The 24,320-nt window shown below is 34.4% G+C and overlaps 2 protein-coding genes across 4 annotated transcripts in view; one reads left to right on the forward strand and one right to left on the reverse strand.

The window, feature by feature from the left end:
* The first annotated feature begins 155 nt into the window (after positions 1-155).
* stard3nl (STARD3 N-terminal like) lies at positions 156-9,264 on the forward strand. Of its 3 annotated transcripts, none has more exons than XM_016519675.1 (9): positions 156-197; positions 2,809-3,084; positions 3,248-3,325; positions 5,112-5,189; positions 5,409-5,462; positions 5,547-5,664; positions 5,811-5,909; positions 8,173-8,228; positions 8,328-9,264. In XM_016519675.1, the coding sequence occupies exons 2-8, from the start codon at positions 2,881-2,883 to the stop codon at positions 8,223-8,225; spliced, it is 684 nt and encodes a 227-aa protein (XP_016375161.1). In that variant the 5' UTR covers positions 156-197; positions 2,809-2,880; the 3' UTR covers positions 8,226-8,228; positions 8,328-9,264. The 3 variants fall into 3 exon arrangements, with proteins under 3 accessions (XP_016375161.1, XP_016375160.1, XP_016375159.1); XM_016519674.1 differs by lacking the exon at positions 156-197 and adding an exon at positions 217-313; XM_016519673.1 differs by lacking the exon at positions 156-197 and adding an exon at positions 502-550.
* A 1,039-nt stretch (positions 9,265-10,303) lies between these two features.
* LOC107713967 (uncharacterized) overlaps positions 10,304-24,320 on the reverse strand; it is a 28,989-nt gene continuing 14,972 nt past the window's right edge. Inside the window, exons 5-9 of the mRNA XM_016519641.1 lie at positions 12,835-12,866; positions 12,355-12,690; positions 12,077-12,169; positions 11,446-11,538; positions 10,304-10,642 (exon numbers count right to left, since the gene is read on the reverse strand). Of these exons, the coding sequence (XP_016375127.1) occupies positions 10,497-10,642; positions 11,446-11,538; positions 12,077-12,169; positions 12,355-12,690; positions 12,835-12,866 (700 nt within the window). The 3' untranslated portion in view covers positions 10,304-10,496. The remainder of the gene's footprint in view (positions 10,643-11,445; positions 11,539-12,076; positions 12,170-12,354; positions 12,691-12,834; positions 12,867-24,320) is intronic.

Genomic DNA, 24,320 nt, shown 5'->3' on the forward strand with positions numbered 1-24,320 from the left:
TATATATATAATTCTAATAGGTCTGTTACTGTTATTGTTTGTTATATATTTAGTGGATGGTGTCTGACTCAGTTCCTAATTGTACTACATATCCCAGAATTCCCTTTCCAAAACAACATACGCTATTTCCTGTATGACTGAAACTAAAGTCATCAGATGGCGCGGGGAAGACAAATGGCGACGGAGAGAACTGAGGCGTGAGTATACGTCGGCGGTTGGCAGCACTGAACTGTGACTGGAGCTGAGATGGTAGGAAGTGACGATGGATCAGGAAGTGAACAGGAGGAATGGATGGAAGAAGCTGGTGAGGGAGGTAGGACTGAAATGGAGTGGAACCTAGTAAATAGGAAAAGGAAGAAAGTACATCAACATAATACGGATAGTGATAATGAGGAAAGTAGTCGAAGAATCATGGAAAGGAAGGAAGAACATAAGGTTATCATTAAATTTGAAGTGCCTGGATCAAAGAACCCATTAAAGATAACGGAAGCACTCAAAATGATCAGTTGACTGTAATACAAGGCGTACTTTTATAGGATTGCACAGCAAGGTAAGCGACATGATCGATAGCTCACATCTATTTTGATAAACCGATGCTAATATGACAAGAAATTAACCTTTGATGTTCTGTAAGTTGACTCGATGTAACCGGATAGATTGTTTTTAAGAGAGATTGTGAGTGTATGTTTATTTCGCTTGTTACCGTTTTAGTTAGCATGACAGACATTTGTGATGTGTAATTATGACACCGTGTTTAAAATTTTGAGAAACTCGCGCTGCTTTTCCTGTTATACTGCTGTATTATCATGCTAGGCCATAGCATGCAAATAGCTTTGGCAGAACTCTGAAATAACCACTTCAGAACATAAACACAAACTAACATAATTAGTGTGAGTTATGTGCGTTGTATACTTCAGTTTTCCTTATTATAAAAGGAACTAGGCCCATTTTGTATCAACATATCAGCTGGAGCCAGCAATGAAGTCAAATTTCCCATACACCTTACTAATTATATTGTCAGTAAGGGTAATACAAAGTTATATAAAGTACAGTATGAAGTTAGTTCACTTCCCATGTATAGGTCTTTTTAGGGGAAGCAAATGTCCTTTCTAATGTAGTTAGGTCACTCTTACAGAGTGATATGCAAACAATGCAGTCCACAAGGCATGAGAATTCCTGTGCTCTGGTTTTTGGTAAATGACATCAGTAAGAGGAACTTGTCCCAATTACCAACAGACAGTTACTGTTCTCAAACTTTTGCCTGTTTTTTTTTTTTAATGATTTTTGGAGTACTTCCTCATGATTTTACTGATAACACTCGCTGGACTACATTTTCATGCCTAGTTACTATTTATTCACTTACCACAGCAGTCCTTGCAATTGTGATCAAAATTGAATCATAACAAGCTGATGTTGATTTTAACAGGATTAGTCCTGGCTTAGTTTTGGCTGATAGCTTTGTAATTCTCAAGTGTCATGATGTAGAACAAGTTGGAACATTGTTGTCTTTTCATCATAATTTTACATTATCCTGCTTACTACACAGTTACTTCACGAATAAATAATATATGGACACAAAATATTAATTTGAGTTAAAAAATAGTATTCAAAGTGTGACGGAACATCAGGGTTTCCTGAACCAAGTGGTTATTTAGACAACATTGCAACATTGTTGTCATGGGGAGCATGTTCTTTTCCATCTACATATTTTACAGCTGAATGCCTCGTTTGACCAATCAGAATCGAGTATCCCAAAGAGGCGTGTAATGGAGGGCAACAGTGCCCACCTACTTTTTCAGCAGCCTTGTTTCTGAAGTATTTTCCAATTCATTTTTCCAAATAGGTCTCTGTTAAAGCATTATAAGCCATGAACCAAACCAACCAACTATGAGAAGTACAACATTACAAACTTTGATGCAAAAAGTAGACAAACAACAAGATTGTCTACTTAACAGCTTTATTGAAGATAAGAACTACAATCCCATGAAGCATTGCAAATGACAATGAAATTAAAACAACAGATGAATATAAAAAATATTGATTTAAAGATGTTAATTGTGTATATAAAACAACATTTAACAATTATTTCCAAATAAAGTGTTCTGTTTTGGTGCAATTTGCTTGTTTTGGTTCTCTGATTGGTGGAGATTTCTTGGAGAATCATGGGTAATGTAGTTTTTCACAAGGAATTCTGCTTTTAAACAAGCTTATTTAAAAATAAGTTGAAATAATGCAGACTGGTGGTTTCAACAAAAGCATATACCTTCAGTCAACAATACTGTAACTCTGTATGTGTGCCTTTAAAAAGTTATTAACATTAACATTATTGTTAAAAATCAATTCCACTTTGGATAAAATGAATGTGACTTTTATATCTGGAACCCATGTTGCACTATATAATTGGTGTTAATATTTAATCACTTCTTTCTTTGTGTGTGTGGGTGTGTGTTTTATAAACAGTGTTGGGAAGGTTACTTTGGAAATGTAATAGGTTACAGATTACAAGTTACCCTTCTTAAAATGTAATAAGTAGTGTAACTTTTCAATTACTTTATTAAAGTAATGTAACTGATTACATTTGATTACTTTTTGATTACTTTTCTAAATGTCTAATATTTTCAACTGTTAATCACTTTCAAACATGTAAACCAGGCAGGGTTAAACTTACAATTATCCACTTAGTTACTATACAGGATGTTTAGTGGGTTTATTGATTTAAAGACGTCACATAGTCCTGATCAAATGACAGTAATAACTATAAACCTTTGATCGCTGTGTAAAATGCCTCCACTTTGTGTGTAATTTCAGAACTAGGCATGACCACAGAGTCTGACTCTCCAGAAGAGTGAGTGTGAATGGAGTGACACGAGTGGACGAGTCATGGACAGCCAATGCAGCAGCAGTGTGGGTTCACGGGCCACTATAGGGGGTGTGGGCAACATTAACTCAACACCCATTTCTGCCCGTATCGAGTCCTATGAAGGAGGAGAGAAGAAGTGCATCTCTGATGTCCGAAGAACCTTTTGCTTGTTTGTGACCTTTGACCTTTTGTTTGTCACCTTGCTGTGGATCATTGAGCTCAATGTATGTTATAGTAATACATTTCCACTAAATTTTATTAATAATGTGAAGTTCTTAGCATCTTTTAAATATATCTGAAAAAACACCAGTATAATACTGATTTAGTTGCACTGCATTTTGTCTGATACATACATAAGGTTTTAATTTCTTGTTTATCTTTATCCAGGTCAATGGAGGTGTACAAGAGCAGCTGAAAACAGAGGTGTTGAAGTATGATTACCACAAATCTTTTTTTGACATATTTGTAAGTACTGGCATATACAATACCCTCTATTTCTGAAATACTAGCTTATTATTTGAGAAGTGTTTTAAAGTAAATATTTTAGGTCAGTTGGGTTTGGCTGACAAAAAAAGTTTGGGAACCCCTAACTTATTGCAATGCAAATACATGTGTGCGCAAGTAAACAGGACCTGCTCTTTAAGATGCATTACATTTTGATGCTTTAGCAGGGAAATCACCACCATTTAAAGATGTGAATTCTGATGAAACTGGTTGTGGTAAAATTTTAGGGCCAGTCCATCCCACAGTTCCTTTTTCAAAGATGACTCTTCTCACTTAACATGTGACCTCACTTATGCTCTTTCAAACCACATAGTTTCTGTCCAGGAAAACAGAGGCCTGGTTTCACAGACAAGGCTTAAATTAAGCCAGGATTAGGCCTATGTTTAATTTGGTGCATTTAAGTATTTAAAAAAAAATAAAAAATTTATGTGCCTTAGAAAAAACATTACTGGTGTGCATCTTGATACAAATCAATGGCACTGACATGTTTTAAAGGGATAGTTCACCCAAAAATTAAAATTATGTCATTAATTGCTCACCCTCGTGTCGTTTTAAACTCGTGAGACCTTTGTTCATCTTCAGAACACAAATTAAGATATTTTTGATTAAATCCGAAAGCTTTCTGACCCTGCATAGACTGCAACACAACTTCAACAATTCTGTTCAAGGCCCAGAAAGATAGTAAGAACATCGTTAAAATAGTCCATGTGAGATCAGTGGTTTAACTGTCATTTTATGAAGCTATGAGAATACTTTTTGTGCACAAAGAAAACAAAACAACTTTATTCAACAATTTAACAAAGAAGGAAAACCTTACAGGTTTGCATCGACATGATGATCTAATTGAACTATTTAACCCTTTTATCTAGGGGTCGCATGCTTATAAAGTGGTTTGTTTCCTTGATATACACATCCAGTTGTTCTGAAATGAGTGTTTAAAACTTTATTTTGAATTGTTTAAATGTGAGAGTTCCTGCCTTATTGTGATGCTGGATTTAAAAAAACAAAAACAAAAAAAAAAACAATGTTGTTCTTGTTACTTTCTTTTTTTTTTCAGGACAAATTTGTATTTGGGAAATAAACCTGCAGACTATGCCCTGTAAGCTTCTGTGTGGCCTAGTTTTATGTTCATTCACAGTGATGCCATTTTTAAAATGCTACCTCACCGCATTCTTTAAACTTAAGAACTAAAGTTTAAATGTAACAAATCATTTATGAAATGTTGATAAACCAGTCCTGAAAGGTAGATACATGTTAGTGTTGAACATGTAAGTGTGCTATATACACTACAATACAAAGGTTTGCAGTCTTTAATGGTCACCAAGGCTGCAAAAATACAGTAATATTGTAAAATATTATTACAATTTAAAATGTTTTCTGTTTTTATATATTTTTAAAATGTAACTTATTCCTGTGATGGCAAAGCTGAATTTTTAGCAGCCATTACTCAAGTCTTAAATGTCACATGATCCTTCCTTTAGTGGTCATGAAACATTTCTTATCAATGTTGAAAAGAGCTGTTTAATAGTTTTGTGGAAAGCGTGATCTTTTTTTTTTTTCATGTATTCTTTGATGAATAGAAAGTTCAAAAGAACAGCATTTATATTAAATGGAAACCTTTTGTAACATTATAAATGTCTTTACCGTCACTTTTGATAAGTTTAATGTATAAACTGTGTATGCTGTATATGTTGTGTATATATAGAAGCAAAATATAATGTTAGTGTATGAATGTTTTTCTCCTCAGCTCTTGGCTGTGTTCCGCTTTGCAGCCTTGATTCTAGCGTATGCCGTGTGTAAGCTGCGCCATTGGTGGGCCATTGCGGTAAGAGGCTTTCCATTTCATATTCCTCCATCCTCCACCAGAGGGCACTGTTGCTTTATTCATTAATAACTTGCTGTATTTTTCCTCGTGTAGTACTTAACATGAGTTGCTTGCTCAAAACAATGCGACTGAGCTTCGCTTAAACGTATATTTATATGGTTTTATAAGATATATAGATTAATGTAATGATCATCATATTTCCACATTTCTTTATTACAGATAACTACTGCAATCACCACTGGCTTCTTAATAGTGAAAGTAGTTGTATCAAAGGTATGAGATGTTTTTCATTCAACTTTTTTTATTTGAGTTTTATACACTTATTACATTGACCAAAAATGTCCTTCTGTTGTCCAGCTTCTGTCACAGGGAGCGTTTGGGTATTTGTTACCCATTGTCTCCTTCATTCTGGCATGGATAGAGACGTGGCTGCTGGACTTCAAAGTCCTGCCCCAGGAGGCCGGCGATGAAATCAGTGAGAATCTAATATCTAATCACAGTGAGACGAGCAAACAGTAATCATAACTATGATCAGTAAAGGCTAATGGACATAGTTATAACTTATGGTGATTGTGATTTGCTCGTACAGTATGTAGCTAACATGTGTGTCCTGTATGGTAGGGTATCTTTCAGTGCAGAATGCGCTAGATCGAGAGCCTCTTTTACACCCAGGACCCATTACAGACGGCCAGTTCTACTCTCCTCCTGAGTCCATGGCAGGTAATAACTTACTAACTGTTCAGTACTAGCTGGACAAGCGTGGAGAAGCGTTCTCAGGGCCACATGGAAATCTACAGTCATGTGTTTTACAAGTTGTAATAACTTGTTTTTCTGGTTCTGTCACTTGATAGCTTAAAAGATCAGTGACATCAGCTTTGCAACACTTTGTGGATGTTTATGGATTGTTTATTTTTTTTAGTTTGTTACATTTTTTTGTAGTCATAGTTTATTTATCACGTGTCACGGTTACATACGAGAGATATAGTACAAACTCGCTACGTTTATATAACATTAACAGACACGCATTTTCCTGGAAATGCCACTGTCAGAGCTCAGGTGCACTGCGGTGAGCGTTAGAGATATTCAAGGAAAATGGTATTTAGAGGTGTTGCAGCTGTATTAAAATGCCTTGAGAAAATATACCATTTCCTATTGATAAATTGTATATTTTGCTCCACTATGATTTTATATGCATCACACACTAAAATTGGTTATTTGGATGGTAAATATCATATATTAAGCTGGGTGTCCACCTTAGAGGTAATCACCATATTTATAATAAAACCATCATATTTAAAAAAAAAAAAATGATATTAATCATATCATATAATAAAATATCATATTTATTGTTACTACTGTAAAGCTACATTAAATAATTATGGGATCCCCTTCAGTGCTTTTGGAATCTTTGTTTTTTTAAATAGTTTTGATTCTTGCATTGTGACAATGAACATTTTAATAACAGTATATTTATGGAACAAAAACAAATTATTTTATTCATCACAATAAATAGAAAATAGTACAAACTTTGCTATGATTGTTTTGAACAACTATTAACTTTGATACTATTCTAAACATATTACTTTAGCTAAATTATTTGTATAAAATAAATACTTTGTGCCTTTTGCCTAATGCTGGAGATTTTTTTTTTTCCTTGTGGCCCACCTTGCCTCATATATTTCTAAGATGTTTAACTTTTATGATTCATGTTCACACAAAATCTGTTGCTCCATCAATGTTCAATAAAAAACATTAAAAACAAAAACATTTCTGCAATCTCTATGGGAGTAGTGAAAAGCACAAAGGTTTGCCTTTAGCCCCTTTATATATATATATATATACACACACACAAACACACACACCGTTCAAAAGTTTGGAGTCAGTAATTTTTTTTTTTGTACACTGCATATGCCGGAAACAAAGCTGTGAAACACAGCCAAGAGCTGAGGAGAAAAACATTCATATACTAACATTATCTTACACTAATGTTCACAGTTTGGGGTAAGATAAAAAAAAAAAAAAAATTAATACTTTTATTCAACAAGGATGCATTAAACTGACCAAAGTGACAGTAAAGACATTTAAATTCTTACAAACAAAATTAAATAAGAATCCTAAAAAAATCTTAAGTAGATCTCTAGATTTGCTCATTTGTTTCTAGTTTGACAGTTTAGTTTAGTTTAATTTGCTTTAGTTTAGTTTAGTTTTGTTGGTAACACATTAGTTTAGGGATCAGTTCTCACTATTAGCTATATGTTAACATACATATTACTAGTTTATTGGCTGTTTATTAGTACTTATAAAGCACATATTCTGCATGGCCATATTACACATCCTTAATCCTACCAATACCTAAATTTAACAACTACCTTACTAACTATTAATAAGCAGTTTATTGAGGCAAACTTCATGGTTAATAGTTAGTTAATAGTGAGAACTGTACCTTAAAATAAAGTGTTACCATTTATTTTTATTTTTGTTTTCATTCTTTGCACTTCTTGATAATTGAATCAGCAGTGTCCGTTCCATTGTGGGCAACTAAACTCTTTTTGACATTGCTGCAGTATGTGTCCCTTTCATATTTTATGCATTTTAAATGATCGCACATGTCTTTGCATTACCCTGTGCCTTCATGTGCTTTAGATTCACGGCCTAAAAAAAGATCACTTTTCTGTGCTGATTTTATTCAGATGGATGTTGTTCATCTTAGTAAACAGAGCTTATATATATATTATTATTACTTCATATTTCCATTTTTCAATATTATTTCAGTTTTCAGTTGTTGCTTAGAAAAACATCACAGGCTACAAAATTATGTGTACTTTATTAATATGAGAAAATTGTAAGTGAATATTTTTATGAATATAACATACCTTGTGCATTTGTAAAAACATCCCCACTGGTGTTTTTTGGCTTGTTTGTTGTGTGCAAACAACAGCCATGCTCTGTTAATCACACTAAATATGATCCTTTGCTTCTGTAGACTCTGATGAAGACCTTGATGATAAATATTATCTTGAGAAGCCCATCGTCTAGCAGGTATCAATATTAATAGTTATTGTATAAAATATTTTTCTTCCTCAGTTGATCTAATCCAAGTAATCTGAATAATATGTTGTTATTTTGCTTTTTTATTAGGAGCTCAGATTAAAGACTGATTTTCAGAGTGCAACAGCCTCTTCCTCAACCTTGGGCCATGTGTCTTAATATAGGTTTTTGTACATGGGTGACCAGAACTAGACAGTCACTCTGCCTTAAATCCACCATCGCCATGATCAGCAGTTTGTTTATCTCTCTCTATGCCCACACAAGCTTTTAGTGCAATAGATTTTTTTGTGTGACTTAATATTTTTCCACTGAACAAAAAACTAGTGTTTATGCAGTACTGCTTGAAAAAATGAAGGATTTTAATGTGCATTTTGAACTTAATCATCAAATGATATCAGCGTTGAACACGACATTTATGACACTCTTCAAATGCTTCAGTGTAACAAAAAGACTGTGTCTCACGTTTACGCTACAAGCTCCATATGTGTATTAACATTGTTATGCCTCTGATCTCACATACATCACTGGAGTTGACCTAAATGTGAAAAGCAGTATAGTCTCAGGTCTGCACTGCCACTCGGTGTGTGAAGATTTCATGTTTTTCCCGGTCTGTTTTCTTTTTTTAATGCTTTTTCTACCAGTCTGGGAGTTTTTGGAATGAACAGAGAGATGATAGAGGCTTGATTTACTTGCAAAATAAAGGACTTGCCTAGTTTTGCATGAAACGCACTTAAATGTAATGATGCATGGATATGTAATACGTTTTTATGTTTGTTTGGGCTCCTCTTCAGTAAGCTTTCTTAAATCATCTTAAGTAAGAAAAATAAATCTACTTCCTGTTGAGTTTACTTTTGCCATGCTTACTGAATAAGGGCTTATGTACCTGGTGCAGGTCTGGGACCTCCAATGCATATTTTCTTTAATATTTTGAGAATCTCCATACAGTATGTACCTATCACAAAGCCTCAAGTATGCAGGATGATGGCCGATTGTATTTTTCTTTCGTTATGCATTAAAACAATTACTGTTTTTATTAAATGTGAGTCTTTATGCATGAGTTTTTCCAGCCTGAAAGCGAGAGGAGCGGAAACCCCAGCTGAGAGTCAGTTTGTGCTCTCACGGATAGTGCAACCTCCTCGCCCACAAATAACAGCTTAGATCAACAAGACAAACACCCTGCAGCCGCTAATAAATTATCAGCCAATCGTGCTGTGGTTAAACTGCTGCATGTTCTCTTTCCAGTACGCGCCTCCGCCTGCGGTGTGTACATACCCAACCACATTTTCCTACCGCAGCAGTTTCAATCACCATGTTTTCACATTCATGTATAGGGTTTTGATCTTTAAACTTATTTAATAAATTAAAACAGATTCTTTTGTAGCATAGTGCACTATAAAGATGTAAAATGCTATTTGTTTTTTAAGAAGTAAATTTTAAGTAGTAAAATAGTGCATTTTAGGCAGTGATTTAGCAAACATAATAGTCAAGTTTAGTATTATTATTATTAATAAATTATATAATTTTTATGATGTTATGAATTATTGGAACCTAAATAAGTACTTATCTGTTACATGCTGTATTTTATTGGTATTTTGATTTATTGATAATATCTGGGATAATATAATAATCTTTAGTAAATTTTAAGTAGTAAAATAGTACATTTTAGGCAGTGATTTAGCAAACATAATAGTCAAGTTTAGTATTATTATTAATAAATTATATAATTTTTATGATGTTATGAATTATTGGAACCTAAATAAGTACTTATCTGTTACATGCTGTATTTTATTGGTATTTTGATTTATTGATAATATCTGGGATAATATAATAATCTTTGTATATAATAGTTTCATTTTATTTTTAAGATAAGATTTCATACAATCATAATTTATAAAAAAGAGTTTAATTATTCATAATTGAAAAAGTGCGTTTGTAGAGAATTCGTCTTACTACACGTGTAAAGATAACATTTCATTTATTTTATGAGCAGATTTTATTTAACAAATTCAGAGAATGCAACAAAAACATTACAATGGGAAAGCAAAACATTTTAAATTTGGGTACATTATACATTTAAAAAAATCAAAATATTGCATTTTAAAGATGAAAAAATAAATTGTGCAAAGCAGATCTACAACAACTTTAAAAGCCATACATTTTAAGCAGAAATAATATTGCTGTAGATATGCATCTATTCTTTAGTTAGCGAAATGTGCTTTATGTAATAAACCTTTGCTTGCTTGATATTTATCTTATGCATTAAGTCTCTGAGCTTTTGTCGTTCTTTCCAGCTTTTCTCTTTAATTGAAATATAGACACAATGCAAAAAAATAAACCGTTCTTCATGAGCATGACACCATATGCATAGACAAACAAGAACATACTTGGTATTTGCTCTGAATCTCCTGTAATAAAGAAAAAAACACAGTTAAATGCTTTTATGTAAAACATTTATATGTTAATTTTATTCATACTGTATATAGGTAGCACGCGTAACATATCTGCGCATTACGTTTTTGATAAACACAGGTAACAATTTATGTGAATTAAATGTTTTGGCATGAATGATTTGACAATGTAAGTTTTTTTCTTCTCTTTTTGGTCCCTTAAGGTGCAGTGTCGATAAAAGGTAACACTTTACAATAAGGTTCATTAGTTAACATTAGTTAACGAACTAAGATTGAACAATACAGCATTTATTAATCTTAGTTAATGTTAATTTCAGCATTTACTAATGCGTTATTAAAATCACAAGTTGTTTGTTAACATTAGTTAATGCACTGTGAATGAACATGAACTAACAATGAACGACTGTATTTTTATTAACTAACATTATCAAAGATTAATAAATACTGTAATAAATGTATTGTTCATTGTTCATTCATGTTTGTTAATACGTTAACTAATGTTAATAAATGACATCTTATTGTAAAGTGTTACCCAATTAAATTAAGACAAATAGGATCAGTTAGATCAGAATCGTTCAGTGACTCTATAATAATAATAATAATAGTCTGTTAAATGACTGTAAGAAGCATAAAAAGAAAATGTACAAATGATTATACTCTGATTTTAACTGGCAAAAAAATATTAATTTAAATGTTGGCTTGGAAATAAGATTTTGAAATACAAAAATAGTTAAAAATCCATCCAAATGTATCTTTATCCAAATTTATATACATTTATCTATTCATTTTTATTTATTCACCTGATATTTGCTTTTTTATGGTCTCCGCAGTGCTGGGTGGACATGTTGGGTTCTGAGCATCATTTTTAGATTCCTTTGCCGGCTTACTGTTTTCTAAAATATAACAATACAGTGACAAAAATGTAAATGCAAGCACACAAACACATGTATATATGAAGAGTTCATTTGCAAAAGTAGATAACTCAGTTTTTAACAATTTTCAAAAATGATGTATTTTTCATTGTGCATTCCAATTAATCTCAATCAAACTGCAGTTGGGTTATTTTGATTAGGTAAAAAAAAAAACACAGCTAACTAACACAATAAAACACAATAAAAACATGATAACATAGTAAAAAACATGATTTTTGAAAAATAAACAAAAACTGAGTTATCTGTTTTTGCAAATAAACTCTTCATATATATATCTATTTTTTTTTTCCTGAATGTTTCATCCATATGTTAACACTGTAATGTTTGTAATGTTTAATTCTAATTAATTCTTTGATTTAATTAAGGGTTTAATGAGGTTGTCATATATAATAAGGAATAATTGTTTATAATGGAAGCTTTCTGTGTCTTCAACCCATATCAGTTGTAATAAACTTTATTTCCATGCAATTTGTAGTAAATCGGAGTGTCTTCAAATTACCTTTCTTCAGTTCAACAGAGTTGGAAGGATTCTCAGTGTTACCCTCATGGGTAACATTGCATTGGTAGTCCTTGTTTTCTGCCATGTTTTTATCTACAATTGTTTGTAATGTTTAATTCTAATTAATTCTTTGATTTAATTAAGGGTTTAATGAGGTTGTCATACATAATAAGGAATAATTGTTTATAATGGAAGCTTTCTGTGTCTTCAACCCGTATCAGTTGTATTAAACTTTATTTCCATGCAATTTGTAGTAAATCGGAGTGTCTTCAAATTACCTTTCTTCAGTTCAAGAGAGTTGGAAGGATTCTCAGTGTTACCCTCATGGGTAACATTGCATTGGTAGTCCTTGTTTTCTGCCATGTTTTTATCTACAATCACCATACTTGTCACAGTGACAGCTGGACTTTCTTTCCTCTGCTCCACAACATTTTCCTCTGATACATCCGTCCACTGTCCTGCACCGCTCTTTTCTTGCCATTTGAATGTCACAAAGTCAGGAACCATGCCACTGGCATGGCATAACATTGTCTGTTTGCCATGATTGTCAGTGTTTTTTTTTGATGTTCGGTATCCAGTCAACTCTGGTGCCGTGACAGTTTCTTTCTTTGGGTCTTTGAGAGAAACACATGTTGAACATAGCTTCAGTGATCAATGAGCAAATGAGCAAATAAGCAAAAAGAGAATGACTGGCATAGTTTTTACTTAGAAATTATATAATTTTATGCATTTGAAGAAATTCTGACACTGTTTCCTACCGGTTACAACCAGCCGTGTTCCAGGTCCAAATCTTTTGATCCAGTTGCCCACTCAGATAAAGTCTATTACAAATACTTCTGAATAATGAAAAACCTTCTAGCCTGCTATATAATTGATTAAGACCACTGTTCCTGATGGTCTACACTATTTTAAAGGGATAATTCACAAAAACAAAAAAGAAAATTCTGTTATCATCGCCCTCATACTATTCAACATTTGACTTTATTCTTCCGTAGAACACAAAAGATATTTTGAAGAATGTTTTAGAACTGTTTTCGTTCGTACAATGGAAGTCAGTGGGGTCCAAAATCACACTGAACCTTTTTTATTATTATTTTCATTGTATGCACAAAACAATTGCACAGTTTTCAAAATATCTCCTTTTGTGCTCCACAGAAGAAAGTCATACAGGTTTAGAATGACACGAGGGTGAGAAAATAATGACAGACTTTTCATTTTGGCTAAACTATGACTTTAGCATATTTTCACCTTTTTTATGCAAACATGCACACTCACTAAGCAGCCTGGAATTGCTATTCTACAGTAGCTATTCTTCTCTCTGTCTCCAGCTGAATTACACAAGTAATTCGTGTGAAATTAAGTTTAAAATGCTTAAAATCAGCCTAGAAGACCTTAATGATATGATGTTTTTCTTACCTATCACAAAAAGTCTTGTACCCGAACCGAAGACTTTCTTGACTCCCACAGTCATTTGTTCTTGAACAAAAAGGTGCAGCTTGTGCAAAAGAGCATCTGCTGTTGCCTTATGTACATTGTTGTAGAATATCCCTGTAGACTTTTGAAATATTAACTAAGAGAGATAATATGAATCTTAATCTTGATTTTGGTCACTGAATTGCTAAAACACTTTTAATTTACTTCTGCATTGAACAAATCCAGCAATAGTGTTCTGTACAGTGTCATATCACATTGTTACCAGTAGGACTGCAATAGTTTATTTACAAATCTTGCAATACTCACTCATGGCTGGTACAACTGTCAACAAGCTGAGATTTGACCAACAGTAGAAATGCGGTCTGTGGCTATGCAGACTCACTAAACTTTTAGTAAAAAATATAATAATATTAATCAATTAATTAAAAAATGTATTCAAATGAAGGCCTTGTGTCTGTTAAATTCTGTCGATTCCTCGAATGCTACAGCTTACATATACAGTAGTTTCTTACTATTCATCAGCACATTTGTCCTTCATCAGTCAAAATTTCATTCCTAACCTGTTTTCAATCTAGTCCTCCTTTTCCCAAGTGCTCAACACCCTTTGGAGTGAATGAAATTCATTGTTTCAGTGTTTAGCAGATGTTTTTTTTAATATCAGAAAAAAAATAAAAACACTTGTGGCTTGTGGTTTCAGATTAAAGCAGGAAGCCTGCTGAGTTTTTGCACAGGGTGTTAATATTTATAACCACTGTGCCGCCTGAGACACAGCAGGCACAGTAATACATGGCCAAATGCTCTTCTTTTAGTTCACATATTTTGAGAGCCAAATTTGACGGTTTCCTATCTATTGTAAATTATTCAAAACCAGCATCGTTGCTTGTGGTTGTACTTGAAATTCCTGAATATAATATTCTTCTTAAGGTTTGTCCCTCTTTTAATTGATACCAGTGAATGTAGTCCCTGCAGTCTGAAGGATAAATACAGTCTATAACAACTGTCTTATCCAAAGCTTTGATCAATGACTTTTTCTGTTGCAACTTCTTGTTTCCATCCACTGCAACAAAATAACAATCAGACTTGACATAAAATAAGTATGTTGCCCTATAGGTAATATATAATAGCTGATATAAATGATATAATGTTTATAACTTAAATTAGAAAATTAGAAAATGATGGTATGTTGAGAACTTCAAAATGAGAAGACTCACCTTTACCTAAAAGGTAAATAAGAAACAAAAACTGCAACTGCATTTGAAGACTCATGATGGCAGAGGGTGTCTGGAGAGCTTCTGTCTTCATTCTGGGATGAGGGGAGGTTTATGATATTAAGTTTCCGGCCTTCATGCTGATCTGAGTTTGTTTTGTGGTTCATGATTCAGATGTGACAGATTCTACAGCTTCTACTCTGTGCTTTTGTTTTACTCTATGAACGGTAATAAAATTAGCATATAAATGGGTAGTTTTGATGTTTTGAGAATGCTCAACAAGGCTGCATTTGATCAAAAATGCAGTAAAATTAGTAACTAATAAGAAACACGGCTGTACTTAACAGTCGTACATGCATGGTAATTATTTTGTACATACAGACAAGTGTTGGTACTTACAGGTAGTGCCCGTACATGGTAACTAATTAGATACTTTACTGTACTTACTAATGTATATACATGGTAAATATGTAGTACTTATGGACAAGTGGGTACAAACAGGCACGTCCTTACAGTATCCGTATATGGTAACTAACAAGACACATAACTGTACATACTAATAATATGCACATGGTAAATGTGTAGCACCTATGGAAAATGTGGTATTATGTGCAACAAACAAGACACATACTGTACTTGGTATATACGGTACGCTTGGTAAGTCCTAACCTGTGTAATGTTCAGTGTTGGGGAAAGTTACTTTTAAAAGTAATGCATTACAATATTGCGTTACTCCATAAAAAAGTAACTAATACACTTCAGCAATAAAAAAAAACACATAAATGTTTGTCTAGAGTCATTTTTGCTTATTAGTATGGTTGAACTTACCATGTATGTACAGGGAAGTACACGGACTGTAAAATAAAGTGCTACCGAATTTTCAGCAAAATCACCATATTAGAATGATTTCTGAAGGCCCAAGGGACACTGAAGACTGGAGTAATGGATGCTGACATGCAATTCCATGGCTTTGCCATTAAAGATTAAAATAGAGAACAGTTATTTTAAATTGTAAAAATATTTAACAGTATTACTGTTTTTGCTGTATTTTTGATTAAATAAATGCAGCCTTGGTGAACATAAGAGACTTCTTTCAGGAACATTACAATTTTTAATTATTACAAACATTTGACCACCAGTGTACATAAATTCTTGTCCGCTAACTTAATATGCTACATAAACAAAAATATTGGTAAAGCCTTGAGCAGCTTATTAGACTGTGTAGGGGCAGTAAACTCATCTTTCTTTATATGTGCAAAATGTTAATTCACCAGCAAGGGATGAATATTTTCAAATCTCAGACAAACTTTAATCATTTCCACTTTGTAAGTTAGTTCACCTATAAAGAAGGGGTTTGTATGCACATCTGCAGTCTACTGATGTTTTTCACCACATTTATGAGGACATCCAGCAGGTGCAGCACCATACCAGAACCCTATTTCTGAACAGAATGGCATCAGAACCCAATTTCTAATAATACATTTTTGATATTAACTGCATATGGGTAACAAATGGGAGGCTGTTTTCCTGTCCTCATGCTAATCTGAGTTTTGATTGAGGTTCATGATTAGGATGACAGCTCAGGCTCAGAGCCCCTTATTCAAAAATAGTAAACAGAATCTGGTCGCGTTGTTTATTTCTGCATTTGTCAGTCACAGCTTACACTGCATTCAAGATATACATTTTGTAATTTCATGTATTCCCTGAATCAAACCCATAAGCTTGGTGTTATTAGCACCATGCTCTACTGTTTGAACTACAGTAGTACATTTATGTTTATATAAAGTTCAGAGAAAGGTTTGTGGTTTCTGATCAAGACAGGAACCCTGCAGTTTTTGTGCAAAGCTTCAGTATTTATATTTACTGTGCTGCGTGAGTTGTAGTCCCAGCATGCACAGTAATACATCGCTGAATGCTCTTTTTTCAGCTTGGTGATTTTCAAAGCAAAATGATTCGATGCTTTCTTTTCTGATTTGAACTCATCACCAGCATCATTCCCTTTTGCAAAATCAAATTTCCTTTTCATAGAGACTATTGACTATTAGGTTAGATGCATAATAATGGTTATTCAAAACACTAGTTTTATAATACAGAATCAGTTATAACGCCACACAATAAAATACTCACCTTTGCATATCAACTGAATAAACAGGAATAACGAAAGCATCAGAGGAGGATTCATGAAAAAAGAGTGAGAAAGAGTCTTCTTCTGTGTTTTCTCTGTGATGAAGGTGGATTTAATTTCAGTGAGCTACAAACAGGAAGTTGCAATGCTATTGAGTTTCCTACCCTCATGCTAATTGAGTTATATATGACATGATCTTAATCTGTACATTTACCTTCAGTTTATTCTTTTCCATCAAGGATTTATGCATTTCAATAATGGATTTCATCACTTCCACCACTTTTGAATGTGACACAGAATCAGCCTGTTAGTCTGCGATGAGCGTGATTTCTAATGTTGTTTGGACTGCCTCAGCACCTAAAGAAACAAGTAGCCTATAAGTAGCTGTATTTCAATGTGTGGTTAAAGTTCTTTGTGATACATTTGTGATAAACAACGTGACATTTAAAGACATAACCAAACATTTCTGGCTATTGGTGGTCTAGCACTTTTCAAGTCTCAGAAGTGTTGCACAATCCATAAGACCATCTAACACTCGCTCATTTATTTATTTACTTATTTGCCTTTCTCCTTACAGCCCAATCAAAGCAATAAATAAATAAATAAATACATAAAGACTTCAAAACATATTGACTGCACTGCTCACATTATGTAATGCATATCAGTGGCTGATGTGTTATTGTTTACTGAGACTCTGCATTGAATTGTGTGCTGTTCATGAATTCCCTTTTGCTTGTTAAAGTTGTTGTACTGCAACCCGAAAAACTGTTTGCATTGACAAGGCCTGCATGTTTCCACTACATTTCATAAAGTAACCATCATTCTACCCTATATTTTTGGTTTTGCTATCTGCAATCACATTTGCTACCCCAAACCGCACTATTTTGTGGTTCTTCTCCGAGAGTATCTGTCAGACAGTCAATACTGCATGTGGCTTATAATAGTTAGATTTTGGCAAAGTTCCTTTTGTGGCACAACAGTCTCTCATGGTTTATGTAAAAGATGTTAAAGTGTTCTCTCACTGTGGCTGCCATCCCAGCAGGCGCAGTAATACATCCCAGCGTGTTCCTCCTTTGTTTCTTTGAGTTTTATGCCATATGAATTTCCCATTTTTTCAGAGACAATGTCTTTTGCTTCATTTGTAGCAATCCCAGAATGGCTTATGTACAGCAGTCTTTTAAAAGTTTCACCATCTTTTTTATGGTACCAGTGGACATAATTACTAGAGCCCAAGTCTGTTACCTCACATTTAAAGGACACAGATTTACCTTTTTGCTTCACCAAGACCTTTTGAGGTTGTTTTAAGCTTAAACTTTCCACACCTATGATGAAATAAATGTAAAAAATCAGTTCATTCAAGTATCAAGTATTCATGGTTATTTTATTAACGTATTAACCTATTTTAATCTATTTAACCGCCTTTAAAGTTTACTTACCGTGTACGTGTAAACTTTACTTACCATGGATCATTATGAGAACAACAGTACACAAGCTTATGAGCATCGTTCGTTTGGTTATGTGAGATGATATATGGCTCATAAAGTTTCCTGTACACTTCTTAACAATATTTTGCAAAAATCATTACAGAAACTTTTCAGTTACACCTTGCTGATGTCATTTCCTGAGGTGGAGCTCTAATAAATGTCAATGCGCTTTCCAAGTGATGCAATTTGCACAGCACTTTGGATGAAGTATTTAAAAAAACGATACTTTTCTACCACACCTGACTGATATTGAATATCTCATCTGGATTCTCTTCAATTTATTAGAAGTAATTTAGTAACTTGCATATAGCCTTAAAGGGGTCATATGATGCTGCTAAAAAGAACATTATTTTGTGTATTTGGGGCAAGAGTGAGGAACGGCCGGAGGGCTAGAGTGAGAAAATATTTATACTTTTATATTTGTAGACATTAGCTACCGTAACCACTGTGTATCTCGTAATGCTTACATTTTATGAAAAGTTTACCTTTTTAAACGTTTGCTGAAGTTGTCCTGTACGGCTGCTGACGTTAGCCTATGTGAACACTTTCGAAGCTAACGTTAGCATGTAAAGCTGAAATGATTAACTGTTAAACGTATATAATATTGACAGTTATTTTACTTAAATATTGAATTTCCATATGGTAAAAATACACACTGAGACGCCTATATGTGGCAAAAAAGGCCTATGTGCGCTAAATTTGCAGGACCGCTTGGTCTAAATCCAAACTGTCAACAGTCTTTACAAGTCTTGTAAAGACTTGTCCTAGTCAAGTCCTAGACATATAAAATCATAACACTACTAAATGTGTTCATTTTGTTGTTTTAGGTTAGAAGACAATGGGAAGAATTGCCATCGGACTAACCACAGCTGACAACCAGAGACGCACACACACACGGAAAGAGCACCGCAACTTTACAACTGTTCAATTAAAATAAACGCATTTTGCTCCATACAACGTGTCTGTTGTCTTTGATTAGCCTAAAAGTAAAATAAAATGACATTCAGAGGACTTAAAGCGAAAGTCCCCTAAACGTCCCGAATGGCCGCTGCACGTCCTGTGAACGGCCCCTTGTCTTAGCGAACCTCCGCTCGATGTCAAGGGGACCCTACACGCTGACGTCCGGGGGACGTTCGCAGAGGCCATTTAGGGGACGTCCTGGGGACCTTTTTTTGTTTGCTGAATACAGTTGCTAATGTCATTTCCTGAGACGGATCACATATGATTTAAAATATTTCAGCCTATAATAGTTCTTTCCTATTCCACTCTTTTAAGCATCACAAGCATTTTAATTGCAGTATCATTTACATCACTTTATGTATTGGGGTTGATAACATTCAGAGGTGGATTTTTTTATTCAAATGAACTTGAATAAAATAGCTAGCCTATAGCTGACCTTGTTAAAACAGCAGTCTTGTTAAGTGAACTGATAAGTAAATATTGTGTTTTTGTAGAGTTCTTTCTTCTGAGACACGATACACATTTTAAACATTTAATATTTAAAATGTTTATAATGAAATATTGACAACAAACATCAACAACATCACAATTAAAAGATGTCGAATGCCCCCCTTGCTGCTGCTGTTCCAGCAACAGCTTTGATGATGAAAGCAGGTTTTTGCCATGATTTCCTCTCACAGTTAACGCCGTGTTGTCTCCACTCCAGAGCGCGCAGTAATACGAGCCAGCATCGCTGAACTCCAGTGTTGAGATAGTCAGTGTCACTACATCGCCGGTCAACGACACCGATCCAGAATATCTACTGGGGACACCGGGATCACTTTAGCCTGTTTTCGATCCAGCTTCGAAATACATGAATCTTTGGAAAGCTTGATCTTTGAGTCTGTACCAGTGGAGAGCGTTGGACTGAAGCGTCGATGAATCCACTTTGCATTGGATTCGAGCAGTTCTACTCTTTGCTTTAATCAACAAAGATGATAGATGCGTAGGTTGTCCATTTAAACAATCTAAAACTATAAGAGAAACCATTAAAATGCGCCAATTGTGTACACACAATAATCAGGCATATACGGCTTTTCGAATGTTTCATTAACTAAGAGTTAGCATTAAACAGAAGCTCACAAACGGCAGCTACTCTCGCGGCCCGCCTTATTAGCAGTAACCTTAGCAACAGTAGCTACACCGCTCGAGCGTTTTCTGTTACAACACGTAGCGAACGTTACATAGATAACGTTAGTAGGCCTACTGTAATTGTTTATGACTTTATAGCATATTACGTATCACAAGTAGGCCAACAAAAGGTGTTTTGTTTAACCTGTAACCCGCACCGGCCGAAGGGCGTGTTTAGGCGTGTCTGTGCTTTTAATTACCTTTGTTTTAAAACAATATTCAATCAACTATCATAAACTATATATAATTTGACAGCTAAAACACTCAAGATCCAGTTTTCAACTTTTGAGTAAAATATTGTTCAAAAACATTCAATAATACTATGATATAATAATTAGGAATATATTGTGTGTTTCACAGTGTAGTTGTGTATTTAAAAAGTGCTACTGCTAAATTGGTCAAAGAGATAAAATCAAGAGTCAAGGACTCTTTTTGTGCTTTATTTTGTCATATAAATTGTAAAATCTATTTATATGATTCTTTATTCAGGCATTTGATCAAATAGACCAGTATTTATATTCATGCATTTGTTCAAGTGCCATCATCCAGTCATCCTGTGCATATACAGCCTAAGTTGTATGTATTAAAATGACAATTTAAGTACACTTTATTCATTAGTTCATGTACAGGATGTGAGTAAATCTTCTCACTGTGGCTGCTTGAGTCCCAGTAGGCGCAGAAGTAAACGGCAGCATGACTCTTTTGAGTGTCACTCAGTTTTAGATCATAAAGCTTTGTTTTGTCCACTGTGAAATCATTTGCTTGAGGGTTATTGGTATCACGTGTGACATCACCTCTTTGACTGATATAGAGTAGCCTCGACGGGGCTTCACCATCTTTCATTTGGTACCAATGGATATAGCTCTGACCAGTCACTTTGCAGGGCAGATAAACAGTTTTCCCCTCTGTCTTAATCAAAGCCTTTTGACCTTGATCCAAACTCACTCCCAGAACAGCTGCTTTGATTAAACAAAACTCATTACATTATAAATTCAATACATTTAAATATTTTTTTGTTCAAGTGCCATCATCCAGTCATCCTGTGCATATACAGTCTTAAGTTGTATGTATTAACATGACAATTTAAGTACACTTTATTCATTAGTTCATGTACAGGATGTGAGTAAATCTTCTCACTGTGGCTGCTTGAGTCCCAGTAGGCGCAGAAATAAACGGCAGCATGACTCTTTTGAGTGTCACTCAGTTTTAGATCATAAAGCTTTGTTTTGTCCACTGCGAAATCATTTGCTTGAGGGTTATTGGTATCACGTGTGACATCACCTCTTTGACTGATATAGAGTAGCCTCGACGGGGCTTCACCATCTTTCATTTGGTACCAATGGATATAGCTCTGACCAGTCACTTTGCAGGGCAGATAAACAGTTTTCCCCTCTGTCTTAATCAAAGCCTTTTGACCTTGATCCAAACTCACTCCCAGAACAGCTGCTTTGATTAAACAAAACTCATTACATTATAAATTCAATACATTTAAATATTTTTAGAGTTTAAATTTTTTAACACCTTATAAATGTCACTTACCTGGCATCTCTAAGAGAAGAACCATATAAATGTATAAAAACATCATTTATCTGGTGATTTTTTTTCTGCTTGGTGTAATGCTTTCTATCAGGTTTCACACTGCTTTTGTATGAACTGCAAAGATGGGGTGCTGATGTCATTTCCTGAAATGGAGTTACCTTAGAAACAATTTTGCATGAGCCTTTTACACTAATTGAATTTCAAAGTACTTTATAAAGTATAGCAAGAAGTACTTTATAAAGTATAGCAATATAAAATAGGGAGTTTCTTATATTATCCCAATATATAAGATATTTGTCTGTTATTAGAAAGATGCACCTTTTTCTTTGAATATGATTATGTGAATGATACCAATGCTTAAGGTTATTTTAATTAATGAAAACTTTTAGTGAGATTAAAAAACTGATAGGAGATGTTTTGTACAGGCCAGTATTAACCACGATAGTAATGTTTTAGTTTAGTATTGTTTTTCATAACAAAGTTATTTTATAAAATGTTTTCTGTAAAATGTGAGAATTTCAAGTGTCCAATTGCTTTTTAGTGCCACTATATTGGATTTACTACGATATGATTTATGCTTTATTAATCTATTAACCTATTTTATTTGACCTCTTAAAAACGCGACGCTTCCGCGTTTCTTAGCTTCTTATTCACGCTTCCACTGAGGTCATATTCCCAGTGCACTTGACCGTAACCACGCACATTTTCAGACATTTTTACTGTAGCATTTTTAAGTTATGGACACATAAATTAGGCTGATATGACAATACAATCAGAATAGAAATTGCATTATTGGCCCAAATGGTGGCGCTATATCTCAGCTGCCTTTGAGGGTGCGTTAAAAGTTCCAATGAGGTCATATTCCAAGTGCACTTGCCTGTTACCATGCACATTTTCAGACCTTTTTACTGTAGCATTTTAAAGATATGGACCCATGAATTTGGCAGATATGACTATACAGTAACAGGAGAACATTGCATTACTGGCCCAGTTGGAGGCGCTATATCTCAGTTGCCTTTAAGGGTGCGTTACAATTTCCACTGAAACCTAATTCCCAGGGTCCTTGACTGGTAACACGCACGATTTCAGACATTTTTACTGTAGCATTTTTAAGATATGGACCCATAGGTTTGGCAGATATGACAATACAGAAACAGGAGAACATTGCATTACTGGCCCAGTTGGAGGCGCTATATCTCAGTTGCCTTTGAGGGTGCGTTAGAATTTCCACTGAGGCCTTATTCCCAGGGTCCTTGACTGTTACCAAGCACATTTTCAGACATTTTAACTGTAGCATTTTGAAGTTATGGACACATAAATTAGGCTGATATGACAATACAATAACAGGAGAAATTGCATTATTGGCCCAATTGGTGGCGCTATATCTCAGCTTCCTTTGAGGGTGCGTTAAAAGTTCCAATGAGGTCATATTCCAAGTGCACTTGCCTGTTACCATGCACATTTTCAGACATTTTTACTGTAGCATTTTCAAGTTATGGACCCACAAACTTGCCTGATATGACAATACAGTAACTGGAGAACATTGCATTATTGGCCCAATTGGAGGAGCTATATGTCAGCTGCGTTTGAGGGTGCGTTAAAATGTCCACGGGGGCCTTATTCCCAGGGCCGTTGACTGTTACCATGCAAATCTTCAGACATTTTTACTTTAGCATTTTGAAGTTATGAACCCATAAGTTTGGCAGATATGACCATACAATAACAGGAGAAACTGCATTATTGTCCCAATTGGAGGCGCTATATCTCAGTTGCCTTTAAGGGTGCATTAAAGTTTCCACTGAAACCTAATTTCCAGTGTCCTTGACTGGAAACATGCACGATTTCAGACATTTTTACTGTAGCATTTTGAAGTTATGAACCCATAAGTTTGGCAGATATGACAATACAATAACAGGAGAAATTGCATTATTGGCCCAATTGCTGGCGCTATATCGCAGCTTTCTTTGAGGGTGCGTCAAATTTTCTACTGTGGTATTATTTCCAAGGCACTTGACTGTCACCATGCAAATTTTCTGGTATTTTTACTGTAGCATTTTTAAGTTATGGACCCATACATTTGGCAGATATGACAATACAATAACAGGAGAAATTGCAGAATTGTCCCAATTGTTGGCGCTATATCTCAGCTTCCTTTGAGGGTGCGTTAAAGGTTCCAACGGGGCCTTATTTCCAGGACCCTTGACTGTGACCATGCAAATTTTCTGATATTTTTACTGTAGCATTTTGAAGTTATGGACCCATACATTTGGCAGATATGACAATACAATAACTGGAGAACATTGCATTATTGGCCCAATTGGAGG

Source organism: Sinocyclocheilus rhinocerous, unplaced genomic scaffold (genome assembly GCF_001515625.1).
Source record: "Sinocyclocheilus rhinocerous isolate Xijiao unplaced genomic scaffold, SAMN03320098_v1.1 scaffold2043, whole genome shotgun sequence".
Lineage (NCBI taxonomy): Eukaryota > Metazoa > Chordata > Actinopteri > Cypriniformes > Cyprinidae > Sinocyclocheilus > Sinocyclocheilus rhinocerous.

Coding starts and splice junctions, on each gene's coding strand:
- stard3nl (XM_016519675.1), top strand. CDS start 2,881: ATGGACAGCCAATGCAGCAGCAGTGTGGGTTCACGGGCCACTATAGGG. Junction 3,085..3,247: donor TGTGGATCATTGAGCTCAAT/GTATGTTATAGT, acceptor ATCTTTATCCAG/GTCAATGGAGGTGTACAAGA. Junction 3,326..5,111: donor AATCTTTTTTTGACATATTT/GTAAGTACTGGC, acceptor TTTTCTCCTCAG/CTCTTGGCTGTGTTCCGCTT.